The 18,093-nt window shown below is 38.8% G+C and overlaps 1 protein-coding gene across 2 annotated transcripts; it reads left to right on the forward strand.

The window, feature by feature from the left end:
* Positions 1 to 1,294: 1,294 nt before the first annotated feature.
* On the forward strand, positions 1,295 to 17,706 carry iffo1b (intermediate filament family orphan 1b). Of its 2 annotated transcripts, none has more exons than XM_083551435.1 (9): positions 1,295 to 2,542; positions 5,406 to 5,466; positions 7,219 to 7,314; positions 7,757 to 7,897; positions 8,228 to 8,415; positions 12,942 to 13,062; positions 13,521 to 13,613; positions 13,687 to 13,817; positions 14,620 to 17,706. In XM_083551435.1, exons 1-9 carry the CDS (start codon positions 1,626 to 1,628, stop codon positions 14,702 to 14,704), a joined length of 1,833 nt encoding a protein of 610 aa, XP_083407561.1. In that variant the 5' UTR covers positions 1,295 to 1,625; the 3' UTR covers positions 14,705 to 17,706. The 2 variants fall into 2 exon arrangements, with proteins under 2 accessions (XP_083407561.1, XP_083407562.1); XM_083551436.1 differs by having other exon boundaries at positions 13,524 to 13,613.
* Positions 17,707 to 18,093: the final 387 nt, after the last annotated feature.

Raw genomic sequence — 18,093 nt, forward strand, 5'->3', positions numbered from 1 at the left:
AGTGTAGTGTGTACATGCTGCATCAGACTTGACCTTAATAACAAATTAGAACCATCAACCTTGATTTTAGTCCGGTGCAAGTGGAAATAATTTTTCACCCCCCTTAGTGCAAACATTTGAAATTGCTTAATCTCTTGCTCTTAACAGAAGTCACAATTGCCTCCTGTGATTTGCTAATTTCTACCAGGACCTTTTTAAACTCTAAAATTAATACTGGAATTAATTGACGACAAGTTTTTAATGTTTTTCTTTTAATTCCTATTGCACAGATTTTACTGTAGAAGTGATGTGAAGGAGATGCTTTGCAGCAAAAACCCTTGTGGAGATGCCTCTAGTTTTGCAGTTCATGCTCCAACACTACTTAATAGACCTCCACATAGTTTGCGGTTTCCATTGAGTAACAGGCTTAAAGGGCATTTCTTGGGGGCATAACAGCAGAATCGGATCCAAATACCTGGTGTAAGAATGGAATGTTCAAACCTCTCCAAACTTGTCCAGAAATTACTTGACATCTTTAAAAAGATGGGCCTTACCAGTCTGCTATAGAGTTTGAATACTTGGCCACTATGTAACATCACTTTTAACAGTAATAGCTGTACAATATTACAGCTACTGATATAATTTTATATGGCATTTACGGTCTGTAAAACCTTTTGTTTTACTTTTTATATAAATCAACAACTTATTAAATGATTTGCCAGACTTCCACAGACCATTGCTGATATGATGGACTCTGCACAATGTCAGGTTTGTTTCTAGCAGGCCATGTATCAGATAAAGCAGCATTGCTGTTCCACTGTTTAGTTTTTATTTATTTTTTATTAAATATTGCCAAACTGGTGGGAATCAGTCATTTTTAAGTCCTTATATGTTTTTACTTTTTTAACTGGTCAAAAGAGCCTAACAATGAAAACTGTCTTACTAAAATAGCTTGCTAAAGTTGATTATAAATTATTTTAGTCATTTTAAACGTATTTCCTTTAAGAGCTATAATAAACACCTGTCTCTGTCACGCCCCTATCCTCCCCTCCCCAAAATACAAACCACACTACGTCAGTCTGTGATTTACCGTAAGTACGCTTGTAGGAGGGCTTCCAGCATTTTCATGTTAAAAACTATTTTTGGAATATTGACAAAAAATTGTATGCATTGTTTTAATAATAGTTATTTATACTTAATAGTTAATAATCGCCTTATTCTGTAAGTAAGTGATACAATAAAATTTGTAATCAAACCATTTGGCCGTCTTCTAGGTGTATTACGGTAATCGGGTTTCTAAGTCCTCCGCATTTATACTCAAGTAGATTTTCATTGTTGGGTAGAAAAGCCGCAGGAAGGACATGCCGAGATTTAATATTTAATCCGCTACATTTCCAGGCTTGTTTTTTTTTCCCCACTGTAGCTGCCTTATTATTACAATCATTGCCGGTATTCATTTGTATTTACTTCTTTTCTTTCATCATAGTGCTTGTTCATCAATCGTCTTCCATTCAACAAGCGTTAATAGGTTTATTATGTTTTAGACGTTTACACGTGTAGTTCACGATATTAGTTTATTTGACCGAGTTATTTGTTTTTAAAAAAGTGCCGCTTTTGCTCCGTTAAGTCTTGTGCAGCCGCCGTTCATGCCAGATCTGCAGCGCTTCAGTTTCCCGTGTAGTATGAACCCGTTGTTGGGCCAGAGCTTGTCTTCTGCTCATCCACATCATACGCACAGCTCAGAAATGCTCGGCCATCTGGACTCGCCCTCCTCTGTGCTCCCGGAGGCTTTTCTGACTCCTCACTCCTCTATTCTCCACTTTGGGGAGCAGCCCGGACTGATCCCTGACGGCATTGCCCAAAGCGGTTTAGTCTATCTGCCCATCGCTCCCTCTCTGCACCGGGCCGTGCCGCCTCCCCCTGCAGCCATGGCCTTGCGAAATGACCTGGGCTCCAACATCAGCGTCCTGAAGACCCTCAACCTGCGCTTCCGCTGCTTTTTAGCTAAAGTGCACGAGCTGGAGAGGCGAAACAAAATCCTGGAAAAGCAACTGCAGCAGGTGCTGGAGAGCAACGAGCTCGCATGCGGCGAGAGCAAAGACACCGGGGTGCAGACCGGATTTATCGGGCCTGTTCCCCTGCAATCCCCAAACACCAACGGCTCCATTAAAAGACCGACTACTTTATTCACACCCCCACTTACGACCGTGCTGAAACTCGAGCCTTCAGCTCCTGATTCGAGCGCTGCTCTTGGCTCGTGCGCGCCCAGCAAAGCGGCCGCGGCCAACACCAATAACTCCAACAACGCACCTAATGTGAACGGTGCTGCAGCAAGAACCGGCTCGAACCCCTCTAACCGCCTTCTGCCTGGCACCATCTGGTCTTATAGTCCAAGCAGAAAGTGGCCCTCGAACTCGGAACCACGGGTGATCACCAGCCCTGGAGTGTCATGGGTACACCCGGACGGAGTCGGAGTGCAGATCGACACCATCACCCCGGAAATCAGAGCCCTCTACAACGTCCTAGCTAAAGTAAGACGGGAGAGAGACGAGTATAAACGCAGGTAATAGTCTACGATTTCAATATATAAATAGCTTTATGTGCATTTTTTTTTTTTAATCTGCATTGAAACATTGATTGGGTTTGTTTTGTCCGCTGAAAACCTAGTGCGCTTGGGTGATGCTTGTGATCTGCCCCTCCTTAACACTGCATAGTGCAGGGCAACACTGAACTGAAAACACAGACTAGCATGTCAGATAACTCTTATTTTCCCAGACTTAATGATTTATCCAGTACAAAGTCATGTGAGATTGAATAAGAAACGGGCGCTGTCCATGCTCCTGGTGCTGAGGCTGAACCAATCAGCCTAATCTTTCTCCATTTCCTGTTTGAAAAATAAACAAGCTAAGCACTGGGTGTGAAAATTCCAGGCAAGGTTGTTTACAACTTCATCACTGCATGATGTTGAAATTTTAAGTGCAGAGCACGTTGTGTCTCGTAAGTGCTTGTTTGTGAAAACGCCTCTCGTAAATCATTTCGTTTGCACTTCGGTAAATTTCATAGCAACGATGGCACACCAGTGTTGTTAAACCAAGCCTGAGGTTATTTTGTTTGTAAGGTGTATGCAGGTGTTACTAAAATCATTAGTCTACACTTTACAGTCCAAGGGTTAAGAAAGAGTCTCATAAAAAATAGAATAATAAAAAATTATTCTCCATATACCAGGATGTAGGAAAATGGTAATTGGGGCAGTGTAGTTATCAAAAGTCACAGTTCTGGCATAAAAAATACCGCCCAAAAAATTTCAGCACACTAACTCTTGTAACTCCACTTTAGTGCATTGATGTGTTTTAAGATGAATAACTGAGTAAATAGCAGAGGGGGGATATTTACAATACTAAGGCCACAAAGCTGCCGTATATAAACAAGCTTTAAAATCATTGCAATGTTTTGTATGTTCTTTCCTCACAGAAAAGTCACATACATTTCACAAATGATTCAGTGTGATTTCGAGTAGTATGTGATCCTGTGAAAACCACATGCGTTTGAAACTGCATGTGTGAATTAATGCAAAAAGGTGCAACATCTTGTGAAGGGTCTTATAAACCACATGCAAATTTTTTGTGTGAGGACTCAGCATTTTCACCCAAGTCAAGATTCCCAGAGGACACAACAAATCACGTGATCCAGATATTTATTTTAGGGACATATTATAAAAAATGTAAATGATGGTGCAACAAATAAATCTATTCTTGTTAGTTGTTTAAAGCACACTGCAATCATAAAATCAAATAATATCACTGCAACATTGCAATTATTATGCATGCTGTAATCAATGATGATTTGTCCAGGCATGAAGTATTGAAGTATTAAAAAAAACAAGACATCTTAGTCAAATGAGAGAAGCTGGTATGTAAAAATAAATCTACTTCTAGTTAAAAGCAATCTTATTATGAAATTATTGCTCATTGCCGCAGGTAAACATAAGTCTTGTGTCCTGGCTTGTCCAATTAGGTCTATTTTTTTTATCTGCAGTCATACCCTAACAGTTTTATTCAAGTGTGGAAAGTCATTCACCTCACCATCTGTAATCTGGCTCATGGTTTATGGCACATGAAGACATGTCTAAATTTGACTTTCGAGTTTTATACTCCCATGCATGTCCCTGCACTGTTTTAGAATGAAGGTTAACTGTGTCTTTGTATTGCTAAGTCATTGCAGGATTATTTCTTCACAGCACTCAAATTCTGACACTCGTTTCTGTCCTCTTGCCTGTGTCTGAGAGCTCTACACTGCATCTGCATTGCAGGTCACATACTGGCACTGAGATCGCACATGTTCGTCATCCTTTCTCTTTTTGTTTCTTTTCATTGCATCCTATCTTTTACACACACCTCACTTTCATCACTCTGTCAGTAATTGTACTGTATGTTGGCACCTTAAAATTGCTTGTAATGTTTACTATTAGTTAATTCTTGCAGTCTATGGAGGAAGCCTTACTAAGCTGAGGCAGAACTGCAGTGTGGTGCATTTTAAAGAGCCCTTACGTAAGAGAATGGCAGAACGAGAGAGAGAGAGGGTAAAGAGAGAGCAGGAGAGCAAGTGAGAGAGCTGAAGGCTGGTTCTGTTCTACTCTGCTGCACACTAGTACTATGAACACTTTCCAAATAAATCATTAGAAGTGTAAATCATTGGAATAATTATTCCCAATCATTAATAAATCATTGGAAGTGTGCAAGCTCTCAAATCATCATTTGCAAAATGCACACAAAAACACGTCGCAATCTATATAGTTGATATTGTGACACCGCCCTGAACACCAAGTGCCACAGTGCAGTATATAAACAAGCTTTAAAATCATCGCAGTGTTTTGTCTGTTCTTTCCTCACAGAAAAGTTGCATACATTTTACAAATGATGATAACATTTTCAGTGTGATTTCGAGTAGTATGTGATCCTGTGAAAACCACATGCGTTTGAAACTGCATGTGTGAATTAATGCAAAAAGGTGCAACATCTTGTGAAGGGTCTTATAAACCACATGTAAATTTTTTGTGTGAGGACTCAGCATTTTCACCCAAGTCAAGATTCCCAGAGGACACAACAAATCACGTGATCCAGATATTTATTTTAGGGACATATTATAAAAAATGTAAATGATGGTGCAACAAATAAATCTATTCTTGTTAGTTGTTTAAAGCACACTGCAATCATAAAATCAAATAATATCATCGCAACATTGCAATTATTATGCATGCTGTAATCAATGATGATTTGTCCAGGCATGAAGTATTCATCATTTGCAAAATACACACAAAAACACGTCGCAATCTATATAGTTGATATTGTGACACCACCCTGAACACCAAGTGCCACAGTGATATTGTGCTTGTTGTGTTCAATGGCCTCTTTATGTTTTTATTTAAGATGGGAGGAGGAATATACCATGAGAGTGGAACTTCAGCAGAAGGTCACAGATATGCAAGAGGTGAGAACATATGATATCTGTCTTATCAAGTATTAGTGTTCTATTATTATCCTATCTGTCTGTCCTATTATCTTTTTACTCTTGTAACTATTGTTTTCTGAAAGATATATAAAAAAAATAAAAATAATAAACCTAGTCTAAACTCCACCAGGAGGCCATAGGTTTATTTATAATAATAATAATCATTATTGTTATTAATAATTCTTATTGCTATTGTTTATATGCAAATATGGACATAAACCATGGGATTTATCAAAACTAGATTTTACCCACACCACTAACAAAACACCCACAACTGAAAAAGCTTGACAATTAGTTCATCATGTTAATGAATGCAGAATGACTTAATCATGCTTTGTTGGATGTTGTGCATTAAGACCTTCATAAAGAACATATTTTCAGAAACCAGGTTTATGCCTGAAGTGGCTTATCAGTGTATAATGAGTATTACTCACTGATACTGATCAATTTAGACCATTAGCATGATCTTATGTTGGAGTGGAAGATGAGGTGGACAAATGTAATATCTTTGCATATTCAAGTTTGCTCCTATGATTTAATCAAACAGGTACAGGTAATAAAATTATTAGAAGTAGAATCATGACATTGAGTTAAATGTCTACATACCATATAATGTGGGTGTGTCTGTATATTAAAAAGCACTAAAAAGGCACATACACGGAGATAAACAACTGGTTATTATTTCGATGTATTGTTTACACCGTTAAGGATGTGCCCATTTACAGTCTAAATAATACGCAAAATATGTGATTAAGAACCTTTTAATTTATTTTATTGAAAATAAAACATGGGACTGTTCATTATCACTACTGAGGTAATAGGAGGTTATGGAAGGAGGAAGTGTGATTGTTGGACAGATTATCTAATGTAATTTAACGTTTTAATTAATTTGTTTGACCGAAATGATTTGATCTTCCCCACCTAAATTTGACTGCTTTTTAACCTAACATGTGCTGTTCTGTGCCTCTGTGAATCCCCAGTGGTTTGTTTTGATTAGATTGAATGTGAAGTCGTACACATGTGACAGGATTACACCATGGTTTAAGAAAAGATATTGTGGTCTGTTGTATTTTTCTCAGGGTTAGGGATAACCACAAAGATTTGGTTATCGTGTTGACTATATAACAGCCTAAATCCATTAGATATAATCAGTGTAAGATTGTAAGCACATTGAAAGCCAGCAATAATGGCTGCAGTGTCAGGTTCATTTGCCAGTATATTTATTTTACAGTACATGTTTTTAAGGATCAAATCTACCAGTCAGCAGTCCTTAGAGATCAAATGCTGGCTCTGGAGATCTGGATGTATGTTTTAGGCATACAATACAAACATTTAAAAAGCTGATCTGTATTTGCAGTTTTATCTATTTAGATAGAGTTTATTAAATCTTGCTTATTGCTGTAATTTGGGTTTGAGTGCTTCATCTTGCCTTACTTTTACTCAGCATGCTCTCGTTTTCGGTGCCAGGTGTGTTAGTCAGTGTCCGATTTCCTCTCATGATAGTCTCTGAGCTTGATCTGTTTTAGCCTGTTTTACCTCATGACGAATATACTAGGTATGCGGGTATGTTGGCTGGTCACAGCTCCATTCTGTGACTATTTATAGAATCTGCCTGAAAAATCTGATCTAATTTACTGTTTTGATAAAATGCTGTCAAACTATTGACTGAATACTTAATCTGTACAGAAAATATATGTTTTCCTGTTTTGTATTTTGTGTGTATGTGTGTAGGATCTGCAGGAGAGTGAGGTGTGTCAGGATGAGCTAGCCCTGAGGGTAGAGCAGTTGAAGGCAGAGCTTGTCCTCTTCAAAGGTCTAATGAGCAATGTGAGTGCAATTCACAAACATGTGCACACATGCTGACCTATTTTTTCTTTAACAGAGACATCTGTTTGCTGCGAGGTGATCATTTACAAGCGTTCCCCTTGTCCCAGCTAATTTGTTTGTTAAAACTACATATGTCCCTAAAGTTTTTAGGGTAAAGAGCAAAGCCGAGCAGCTTTTTTTCAACTATGAAAGGGGGATAAGGTTTAAATGTAACTAGCAGTTAATAAGCACATTTTTGTAGGAATTTAATTTACTGCCTAATGAAGAATTAGAAATTACTTTTAAATAGTTGAAAATAAAATTAACAATGTTTATGCATTCTGGATGTTATGACTATTTCCTGGGTAGACACAGTTAACGCATTTGATTATACCATTGTACAGTCTACATTTGCCGTAATTTAATAACAAGTTTGTATTCTCTAAAATGCACACGAACACAGAACCTGAGTGAGTTGGACAGTAAGATCCAGGAGAAGGCTATGAAAGTGGATATGGATATCTGCAGACGCATCGATATTACAGCTCGTCTGTGTGACCTGGCACAACAGAGGAACTGTGAGGATCCCATCAAGAGCTTCCAGGTTTAAACACGCTCATGCTAACTACTAACACACTACACACCTCTCTCTCTTGTCAAATGTTATAGAATATTATATTAATACGATATATTATATTTATAAGGATTCATTTTAAGAGTCTCATGATGGTCTTTTCTGACCTCTCACTGCTTTCCTTCGCTTCTGCCGCAATGCTGGTTTGCTTTTGTGCTGATGTTTCTATTTTGAAGGCGACGTGTGCTGAATTATGGGCAGACTGTCGAGCAGGTCAATGCCATTACCATTTTTCAACCGGTGCTCATCCTCTGGTCTCACCTAAAGCTTAAAAACATTTTTGGGTACTTTCTCATTCAGGTTGCCAGTCCACAGTCTTCCATTAGCTGTCGTCCAAGAAAACAGACAATCCAGCCTGCTTATGGCAGCGAGACTGATGAGCCGACCAGCACCTCAGAAAGTGATGGGGGTGGAGTAAAAGAAGAGAATGTAGGCACCACCTCGGCTACTCAGATCAATGAAGAGATGCAGAGGATGCTGAATCAGTTGTAAGTTTCTGTACTATGTCCACATTGCTTTTGTGGTTCAAGAGCAGTGCCTTATGTAACTGTCCGCATTCCCAGGGGATAGCAGCCGGCCAGTCGGTTGAAATGTCTATAAACCCTGTCCAGCAGTGAAGCACTGCTGAGTATCTAGCATATTAAACTCAGATAGTAGTAGATGTCATTTATCTCTTTAAGCATCTATTTGCAAAAATAGAATTAAAATTGTAATTTTTATTGGTTGATTCAATTCATTTTTATTTGTATAGCGCTTTTAACAATGAACATTGTATCAAAGCAGCTTTACACAGATAAAAAAATTAACTGGTGGGCTGCACATTAGAGCAGTGGATAGTGTTGGTGATGCACAAGGTTTCAGGTTTGATCCTCTGCTCAGGTTACGTTCCGTCAGAAATCTCTGGGCATGTTCTTTTCATGTTCATGCCCATATATTCATCTGGGATATTTTCCTATGTACCACATCCAAAAAAAACATGACAGTAGGTGGATTTGCTAAGATAAATTGCCCCAGGTGTGAATAAGTTTGTGAATAGGCTGGCTTCCTATCTTGGGTGTAGTCCCATATAACACTCACTATTCCTAGGACATGATCTGGCTCCACTGCAACCAGGATCAACAAATGTTAATAAACGAAGAAATTTTTAAAGGCATCTTTGATTTCAGCACAGTGCAGCACTCTGTATTACTCAATATAATTATACATTGATTATACCAGTTTAAATTGCCAGCATTACAATACCACTGATGTCCTGTGAATGCAGCAGTATTCCTCTTTAAGCGTTTTCCAACTACTTTGGAACCACAAATCTGAGAACATGAGCATAAAGTATGTGCCCTTCATGATGACTGGTCAATTCTATTTGTGACTTAACAAAAACTCATAAATGGCTAGCAACTCCGATATGCACAGAGACCGAGAGACTAAACATCCTTACCAGTGCATGTCCACTGTGAGAGACATAATCAAAAAGAAAATAATCCAGAAATCACAATGTATGATTTTTTAACTATTTATTTGTATGATACAGCTGCAAATAAGTATTTGAGAAAGTAAATTTTAATATTTGGTACAGTAGCCTTTGTTTGCAATTACAGAGGTCAAACATTTCCTGTAGTTTTTCACCAGGTTTGCACACACTGCAGGAGGGATTTTGGCCCACTCCTCCACACAGATCTTCTCTAGATCAGTCAGGTTTCTGGCCTGTCGCTGAGAAACACGGAGTTTGAGCTCCCTCCAAAGATTCTCTATTGGGTTTAGGTCTGGAGACTGGCTAGGCCATGCCAGAACCTTGATATGCTTCTTACAGAGCCACTCCTTGGTTATCCTGGCTGTGTGCTTTGGGTCATTGTCATGTTGGAAGACCCAGCCTCGACCCATCTTCAGTGCTCTAACTGAGGGAAGGAGGTTGTTCCCCAAAATCTCGCAATACATGGCCCCGGTCATCCTCTCCTTAATACAGTGCAGTCGCCCTGTCCCATGTGCAGAAAAACACCCCCAAAGCATGATGCTACCACCCCCATGCTTCACAGTAGGGATGGTGTTCTTGGGATGGTACTCATCATTCTTCTTCTTCCAAACACGTTTAGTGGAATTATGACCCAAAAGTTCTATTTTGGTCTCATCTGACCACATGACTTTCTCCCATGACTCCTCTGGATCATCCAAATGGTCATTGGCAAACTTAAGACGTGCCTGGACATGTGCTGGTTTAAGCAGGGGAACCTTCCGTGCCATGCATGATTTCAAACCATGACGACTTAGTGTATTACCAATAGTTACTACGGAAACGGTGGTCCCAGCTCTTTTCAGGTCATTGACCAGCTCCTCCCATGTAGTTCTGGGCTGATTTCTCACCTTCCTTAGGATCACTAAAACCCCACGAGGTAAAATCTTGCATGGAGCCCCAGTCCGAGGGAGATTGACAGTCATGTTTAGCTTCTTTCATTTTCCAATGATTGCTCCAACAGTGGACCTTTTTTCACCAAGCTGCTTGGCAATTTCCCCATAGCCCTTTCCAGCCTTGTGGAGGTGTACAATTTTGTCTCTAGTGTCTTTGGACAGCTCTTTGGTCTTGGCCATGTTAGTAGTTGGATTCATACTGATTGTATGGGGTGGACAGGTGTCTTTATGCAGCTAACGACCTCAAACAGGTGCATCTAATTTAGGATAATAAATGTAGTGGAGGTGGACATTTTAAAGGAAGACTAACAGGTCTTTGAGGGTCAGAATTCTAGTTGATAGACAGGTGTTCAAATACTTATTTGCAGCTGTATCATACAAATCTTCTTCTTCTTTCGGCTGCTCCCATTAGGGGTCGCCACAGCGGATCATCCGTCTCCATACCACCCTGTCCTCTATATCTGCCTCTTTCACACCAACTACCTGCATGTCTTCCCTCACCACATCCATGAACCTCCTCCTTGGCCTTCCTCTTTTCCTCCTACCTGGTGGCTCCATCTTCAGCATTTTTCTACCAATATAATTCATGTCCCTTCTCTGCACATGTCCAAACCATCTCAATCTTGCCTCCCTCACCTTGTCACCAAAACATCCTACATGTGCTGTCCCTCTAATAAACTCATTTCTAATCTTGTCCATCCTCATCACTCCCAACAAAAACCTCAACATCTTCAGCTCTGCGACCTCCAGCTCCACCTCCTGTCTTTTACTCAATGCCACTGTCTCTAATCCATACAACATCGCAGGTCTCACCACAGTCCTATAAACTTTCCCTTTCATTCTTGCAGATACCCTTCTATCACAAATCACTCCTGTCACTCTTCTCCACCCACTCCACCCTGCCTGCACTCTTTTCTTCACTTCTCTAACACACTCTCCATTACTTTGCACTGTTGACCCCAGGTACCTGAACTCCTCCACCTCTTCTCCCTGCAACCGCATCACTCCACTGCTCTCCCTCTCATTCACACACATGTACTCTGTCCTACTCCTACTGACTTTCATTCCCCTTCTCTCCAGCGCATATCTCCACCTCTCCAGGCTCTTCTCAACCTGCTCTCTACTCTCGCCACAAATCACAATATCATCTGCAAACATCATAGTCCAGGGAGACTCCTGTCTGACCTCGTCCGTCAACCTGTCCATCACCACTGCAAACAGGAAAGGGCTCAGGGCCGATCCTTGATGCAGTCCAACCTTCACCCTGAACCAGTCTGTCGTACCTACTGCACACTTTACTGCCGTCACACTGTCCCCATACATGTCCTGCACCACCCTCACATACTTCTCTGACACACCTGACTTCCTCATACAATACCACAACTCCTCTCTCGGCACCCTGTTGTACGCTTTCTCTAAATCCACAAATACACAATGCAGCTCCTTCTGTCCTTCTCTATACTTCTCCATCAACATCCTCAAAGCAAATAAGGCATCTGTGGTGCTCTTCCTCGGCATGAAACCATACTGTTGCTCACAGATGGTCACCTCTTCTCTCAGCCTGGCTTCCACTACTCTTTCCCATAACTTCATGGTGTGACTGATCAACTTAATTCCCCTGTAGTTACTGCAGGTCTGCACATCTCACTTATGCTTAAAGATCGGTACCAGCACACTCCTTCTCCATTCCTCAGGCATCCTCTCCCCTTCCAGAATCCTGTTAAACAATCTGGTTAAAAACTCCACTGCCATCTCTCCTAAACATCTCCACGCTTCTACCGGTATGTCATCTGGTCCAACCGACTTTCCATTCTTCATCCTCTTATTTGCTGCTCTCACTTCCTCCTTACTAATCCTATCTACATCCTGCTTCACCAACTCCACATCCTCCAACCTTCTCTCTCTCTGATTTTCCTCATTCATCAGCTGCTCAAAATACTCCCTCCATCTTCTCAACACACTCTCCTCACTAGTCAACACATTTCCCTCTCCATCCTTTATTGCTCTAACTTGCAGCACATCCTTCCCAGCTCGGTCCCTCTGCCTGGCCAATCGGTATAAATCCTTTTCTCCTTCCTTAGTGTCCAACCTCTTATACAGTTCCTCATATGCCTTTTTCTTGGCTTTCGCCACATCCCTTTTTACCTGCTGCCGCATCTCCTTGTACTCCTGCCTACTTTTCTCATCACTCTGTCGATCCCACTTCTGTTTTGCCAACCTCTTTCCCCTAATGCTCTCCTGCACTTCCTCATTCCACCACCATGTCTCCTTGTCTTGCTTTCTATTTCCAGATGTCACACCAAGTACTTTTCTAGCTGCCTCCCTCATCACTCCTGCAGTAGTTGCCCAAGCTGTATCATACAAATAAATATTTAAAAATTATACATTGTGATTTCTGGATTTTTTTTTTTTAGATTATGTCTCTCACAGTGGACATGCACCTACGATGACAATTTCAGACCCCTCCATGATTTCTAAGTGGGAGAACTTGCCAAATAGCAGGGTGTTCAAATACTTATTTTCCTCACTGTGTATATATATATATATATATATATGATCCTGTAGATCCACAAAGGTGATATACACGTGTGTGTGTGTGTGTGTGTTTTAGGCGTGAATGTGAGTTTGATGATGACTGTGACTCTTTGGCTTGGGAGGAAACTGAGGAAACGCTTCTGCTTTGGGAGGATTTTCCAGGAGCCACTCTGACCACAGACCCGAGTCATGGTGAGGTAAGATTCATAATGCTGCTTCCTCATCGGTGGACGAGAAACAGAAGTAAAAAATATTGAATTTCCATATTATTCCATAGTATATTTTTATAACACAGACTCTATAGTCCTAAGATCCTAATCTCTTTTGTGACTTCTACTGGCAAAAAAAAAAAAGCTTCACCAGCACATTGTCTCTCATTCCCCCCACTATGGTTAAGATAGTGGATGAGTAACGTGCTGCCAGTCATGATGTTATATTTATATCAGCGAAGGGTGAGAGGATTGTGATTGCATTGGTTTTGCATCAGTACTACATCCCCCTTGCTTGTGTTTTATCTCTATTAGCTGCCATAGGAATAATACGTTTCTGATGTGTTATTGCTCTCTCTCTCTCTCTCTCTCTCTCTCTCTCTCTCTCTCTCTCTCTCTCTCTCTCTCTCTCTCTCTCTCTCTCTCTCTCTCTCTCTCTCTCTCAGCAGGAGGAATGTCTTGAGAAAGTGATCAAAGATACAGAGTGCCTATTTAAGTCTAGGGAGAAAGAGTATCAGGAGACCATTGACCAGATTGAGGTGAAGAAAAGAATTTACATTTGGTTTTTGGGGTCTATCTATCTATCTTTAATATAAAAACTCTTTTGTTCAGTTTGAGCTGGCCACTGCTAAATCTGACATGAACAGGCATTTGCATGAGTACATGGAAATGTGCAGTATGAAGAGAGGACTGGATGTTCAGATGGAAACATGCAGAAGACTCATTACCCAGACTGGAGAGAGGTAATCACACATACATGAACACAAATATATGTAGCCACACGTTTCCTATTACTCAACACAAATATATGTAGCCACACATTTCCTATTACTCATTATGGAGAAGAGAGGTAAAATAATAAAATAGTCTGTATTTTTCGGTTAGGAAGCCGCTGCTGGTTGATTTTAGATTGTAAAACAGTTTGTGTAAAAAAAAATAATAATAAAAAATTTTTTTTATATTATTTTATATTATATACACACAGAGGCAAGCCTTGTATTACCAGACCACACTAGGAACTAATTACTTAAATCTTAGAAATAATCTTCTAAGATGGCTTCCAGGTTGACATTTTAGGTGTTTACTGCCACCTACTGCCTACTTATGTTTCAACAACACTGAATCTGTCAATAGTCTTTGAAGCCAGACTTGTAACATTTAATGATATTTGATAATTTAGTTGTCAAAAATATGTTACCAGCTACTTAAAAAAAGATCTAGACGATATTGTCTTTACCACACAATCACGCTTGCTCACAACCTTTTTTATCAAAACGCTTCAATGCGCTGTGCGTCACTAAAGAATTTTTGGTGTGATGATAGATAACAAATAAGTTTCCAATCTGAATAGAGTGAGATTTGTAATTAGTAATTTAATTAGTAATTACATTTTAAATTAAAGCATTTTAATTAATATTAATTGGCTTAAAAAAAAGTAAACAATTTAATGTTTAAGATCTTCAATAATTTCGTTTTTTTTTATTTTTGCAAGATGAAAATGAATGATCACCCTTTTTCTTCTCTCCCTTTTGTCCCTGCCTTCAGTCATTCCTCATGTCCTGGCCCTGGTGGAGGTGGAGAAGTGAATGATGGGACAGGAACAGAGAAGACTGTTGAGGGAGGAAGATAATAATTAACAGCTTTATAAAAGAGGAAAAAAAAGCCAGAGTTGCAAATCTTCTCTTGTCTCACTAATATACCTAAGCCATATTTAGCCCACATTTTCTGGTGCAACACTGCTTTTCCCAAACACATGCTTTTCCCAATGAGTACTTAGTAGACCAATAAATATATAAAAAAAAAATCAGGGGCAAATTTAAATCAATATTACCTCAACAATTTTGCAATATGTGACACTGACTAACCCCTTATGTTAGTGATTAAGACTGAGACCTGACAATTTCACTGATCACTGTATAGTGGCAAAAATTTGGGATTTATTTTAATGGAGAATATTTCAAGTTATATAATATTTGTTGTTAAGGACACAGTTCCTACAGCAGTATCTGTGAATTCAGGATCGTACCTGGGATTTTATTTTTGCTGTATATACCACTAGTCTAATATGCACCTCATCTGTAAAATATTTCATCCTGTATGCCATAATAGGAAATGTACTCATAGTCCTGCTAATATCCATATGATCATAGCTCTGTTTTGTGCACTGTGGTTATGAAATAACTTTGCATATGTGACACTAAAATTCATCCCCAGTCATCACTCTCCACTAATGCACCATTTTTTTTTAACAGAAAAACGCTCGGTTAAACATAAATGAGAACATTTTTCTGTCACTGATATATAGACTGACCTGCTTTGGACTGTTATATAATCTAAAAGGAAATCATTTATATTCTTGCAGTCATCTTTTAAATCTACATAACAATTGATCTCAGTTTTGAGGGCATCGCTTTAATCAAAAGACAATTTTGATAAAAAAAAAAAAAATAATAGTTTTTTCCTTTTACAATTCATAGAAAGGCTGGTCAATCAATTTTTATTTTTAACACCAGCAAAGTGATTTATACCTCATCCATCTAAATGTAATTCGAGGAAAATATTACTAAATCCTATTTGCGATTAAGAGTAAAGGCTGAACTCACACCGATCTCTGTAAAGTGTTGAAATCTAGATTCAAACTATTACTGTGTCCTCCTAAAATATACCCAGAATGTTAGGCATTACGCAGTTTACCAGATAGCCACAAGTTTCCAGATTAAGATGTTCTGATGTGTGTGTGTGTGTGTATATATATATATATATATATATATATATATATATATATATATATATATATGACGCATAATGTCTAAATCGTCATATGAAATACTGCTAAAGGAAATGAATGTCTACATGATGTGTGTGGGTGTGGTGTATGCATGTTTTGTACTTAAGTCTGATGTACTAATATGGAATTTAAACTGTATTAGAGTTAGAACTAAAATGCAGAATGGGATACCGCATAATTTGGTTTCACACAGTCCAACTGAAATAAGGACATCAGAATGGTTAAGGATAGATCATTGCTACCCCCAGATGCTCAGGACCAGTAAATTGCTGGGTTGTATGTATATGATTGTAGATCTACATCTACAATCATCTACATAAAAATGTGTATGTAAATGAGATCAGCTTATAGAGAAAATAAAAACTGCTGTGGTCCTTAATGTAGTTGGAAGAAAAAATGTGCCAAATATGAAGTAAGTGTCAGGCAAAAGGCTTTCAGCAGTACAGAAAGTCAGGACCCAATGCTTTTATACATGGTGCTGATTTCCATCTTGTAAATATTTGCTTTACTAAGGCAAAGAGTAAAAATCTGTAATATCTGTATGTAAGCTATACGAGTATTGTGCAATAAGAAAAGTGCGAATGGCTTTTAATGTAATGTAACTGACAACGCAGAAAGTTAAAAGCATATTCAGATTTGCTTTGTCTTCAAAACATGTTTTTGTCCATTTTCAGCTTCCGTCCTATCTGGTTCTGTTTTTATTCTTGTTTTAAGTCATCACTTTCTTTAAAAAGCAGATTCACTTAGTCCCAGTTCTTGTGTTGTTAAAAGTGTTTGAAAATATCCTAATTTGAGTAAAGGTTTCAGACATCTCATTAGTATGGCTTTGCAGAAATCTAGCTTGCAATCTTGTGCTTTTCACGAAAAGAAAAGTATGACTTTCATTTTGTTTAAAAAAAAAAAAACAAAAAAAAACTCCCCTATTCTTTTCAAATTCACCTCAAATTATGTTTCTTTATTTTATTTCTCTCTCTCTCTCTCTCTCTCTCTCTCTCTCTCTCTCTCTCTCTCTCTCTCTCTCTCTCTCTCTCTCTCTCTCTCTCTCTCTCTCTCTCTCTCTCTCTCTCTCTCTCTCTCTCTCTCTCTGTGTGTGTGTGTGTGTCTGTGTCTGTGTGAGAGTACATTTTTTAATAGGACCTTACTTATTGTTTACTGAAATAGATTTAGGTGATTTTATGACCCTAAATGTTTGTTGACTATTTTGTTAAATTTCAGTTGCCTTTTGCACATGTGGAAATTGTGTTACCATTAGAACAGAATCTAAACCAGCTTTAAAAATACTTTTCAGAAACAAGAAGTAAAATCTTTATGGTGTGTTCCTCAAACTAAACACATGCAAAAGAGAAAAGAAACAAAAACAAAAGGGAAAAAATAAGAATGCTTATTCAAAATGTTGGTATGACTGCTATGATGTAACCTAGAGGAAACCTGTTTGGATATTATAAGTATAAAACTGATAGCAATTCATGCTAGTCCACTATCCCTGTCAGAAGAATACTTCCCATTACTTCAATTTAGTTGTAGAAAGTGAATTCGTATTCATTTATTAGAGTATTAGTATATTTAAGTATTTGGCTGTAATATACAGACTGTAAAGTAAAATCCAGATTTAGCTAAAGCACAGATGAACAATATAACAAATAAACTCTTGACCTGGATTATTTCAAGAGGGGTCAAACACTAAGTGCAACATTTTGCTCAACTGAAAAGAAATCTTTTGACAGGATCAGTGGACTCATTAACATGTATGTATCTCAAGGCTAAACATGAGTTGCCTGCTTTAATGAGTGCTGAAAGACTGGAGCTTTAAAAGACTTGAAAAATAAAAGATAATGCTGAACAGAGTGGAGTTTTCATGTCACACTTTGATTCATTTTGCCTTTTCCTCTGTTGTGACGTGTTTTTCTCACACACGAGCAATAAGGTTCGACTGGAAAAAAGGTCTGTGTGCGTGTGTTTTTGAGTACAGATGAGCTAAATCTGACCTTTTCTAACGCAAATCTATTGTTCAAGTGGAAAGACAGCACAAGCCTGGAGAGAGTGTGTAAAGTGCACCATTAACAAGACCATGTTGAGAGAAATGTGCATGATTTTACAAAATGTGTGTGTGTGTGTGTGTGTGTGTGTGTGTGTGTGTGTGTGTGTGTGTGTGTGTGTGTGTGTGTGTGTGTGTGTGTGAGAGAGAGATGGGCATACCCCTCCCCCCAAAAAAAAAAAAAAAAAAAAAAAAA

The sequence above is a fragment of the Silurus aristotelis genome, assembly GCF_946808225.1.
Source record: "Silurus aristotelis genome assembly, chromosome: 1".
NCBI lineage: Eukaryota > Metazoa > Chordata > Actinopteri > Siluriformes > Siluridae > Silurus > Silurus aristotelis.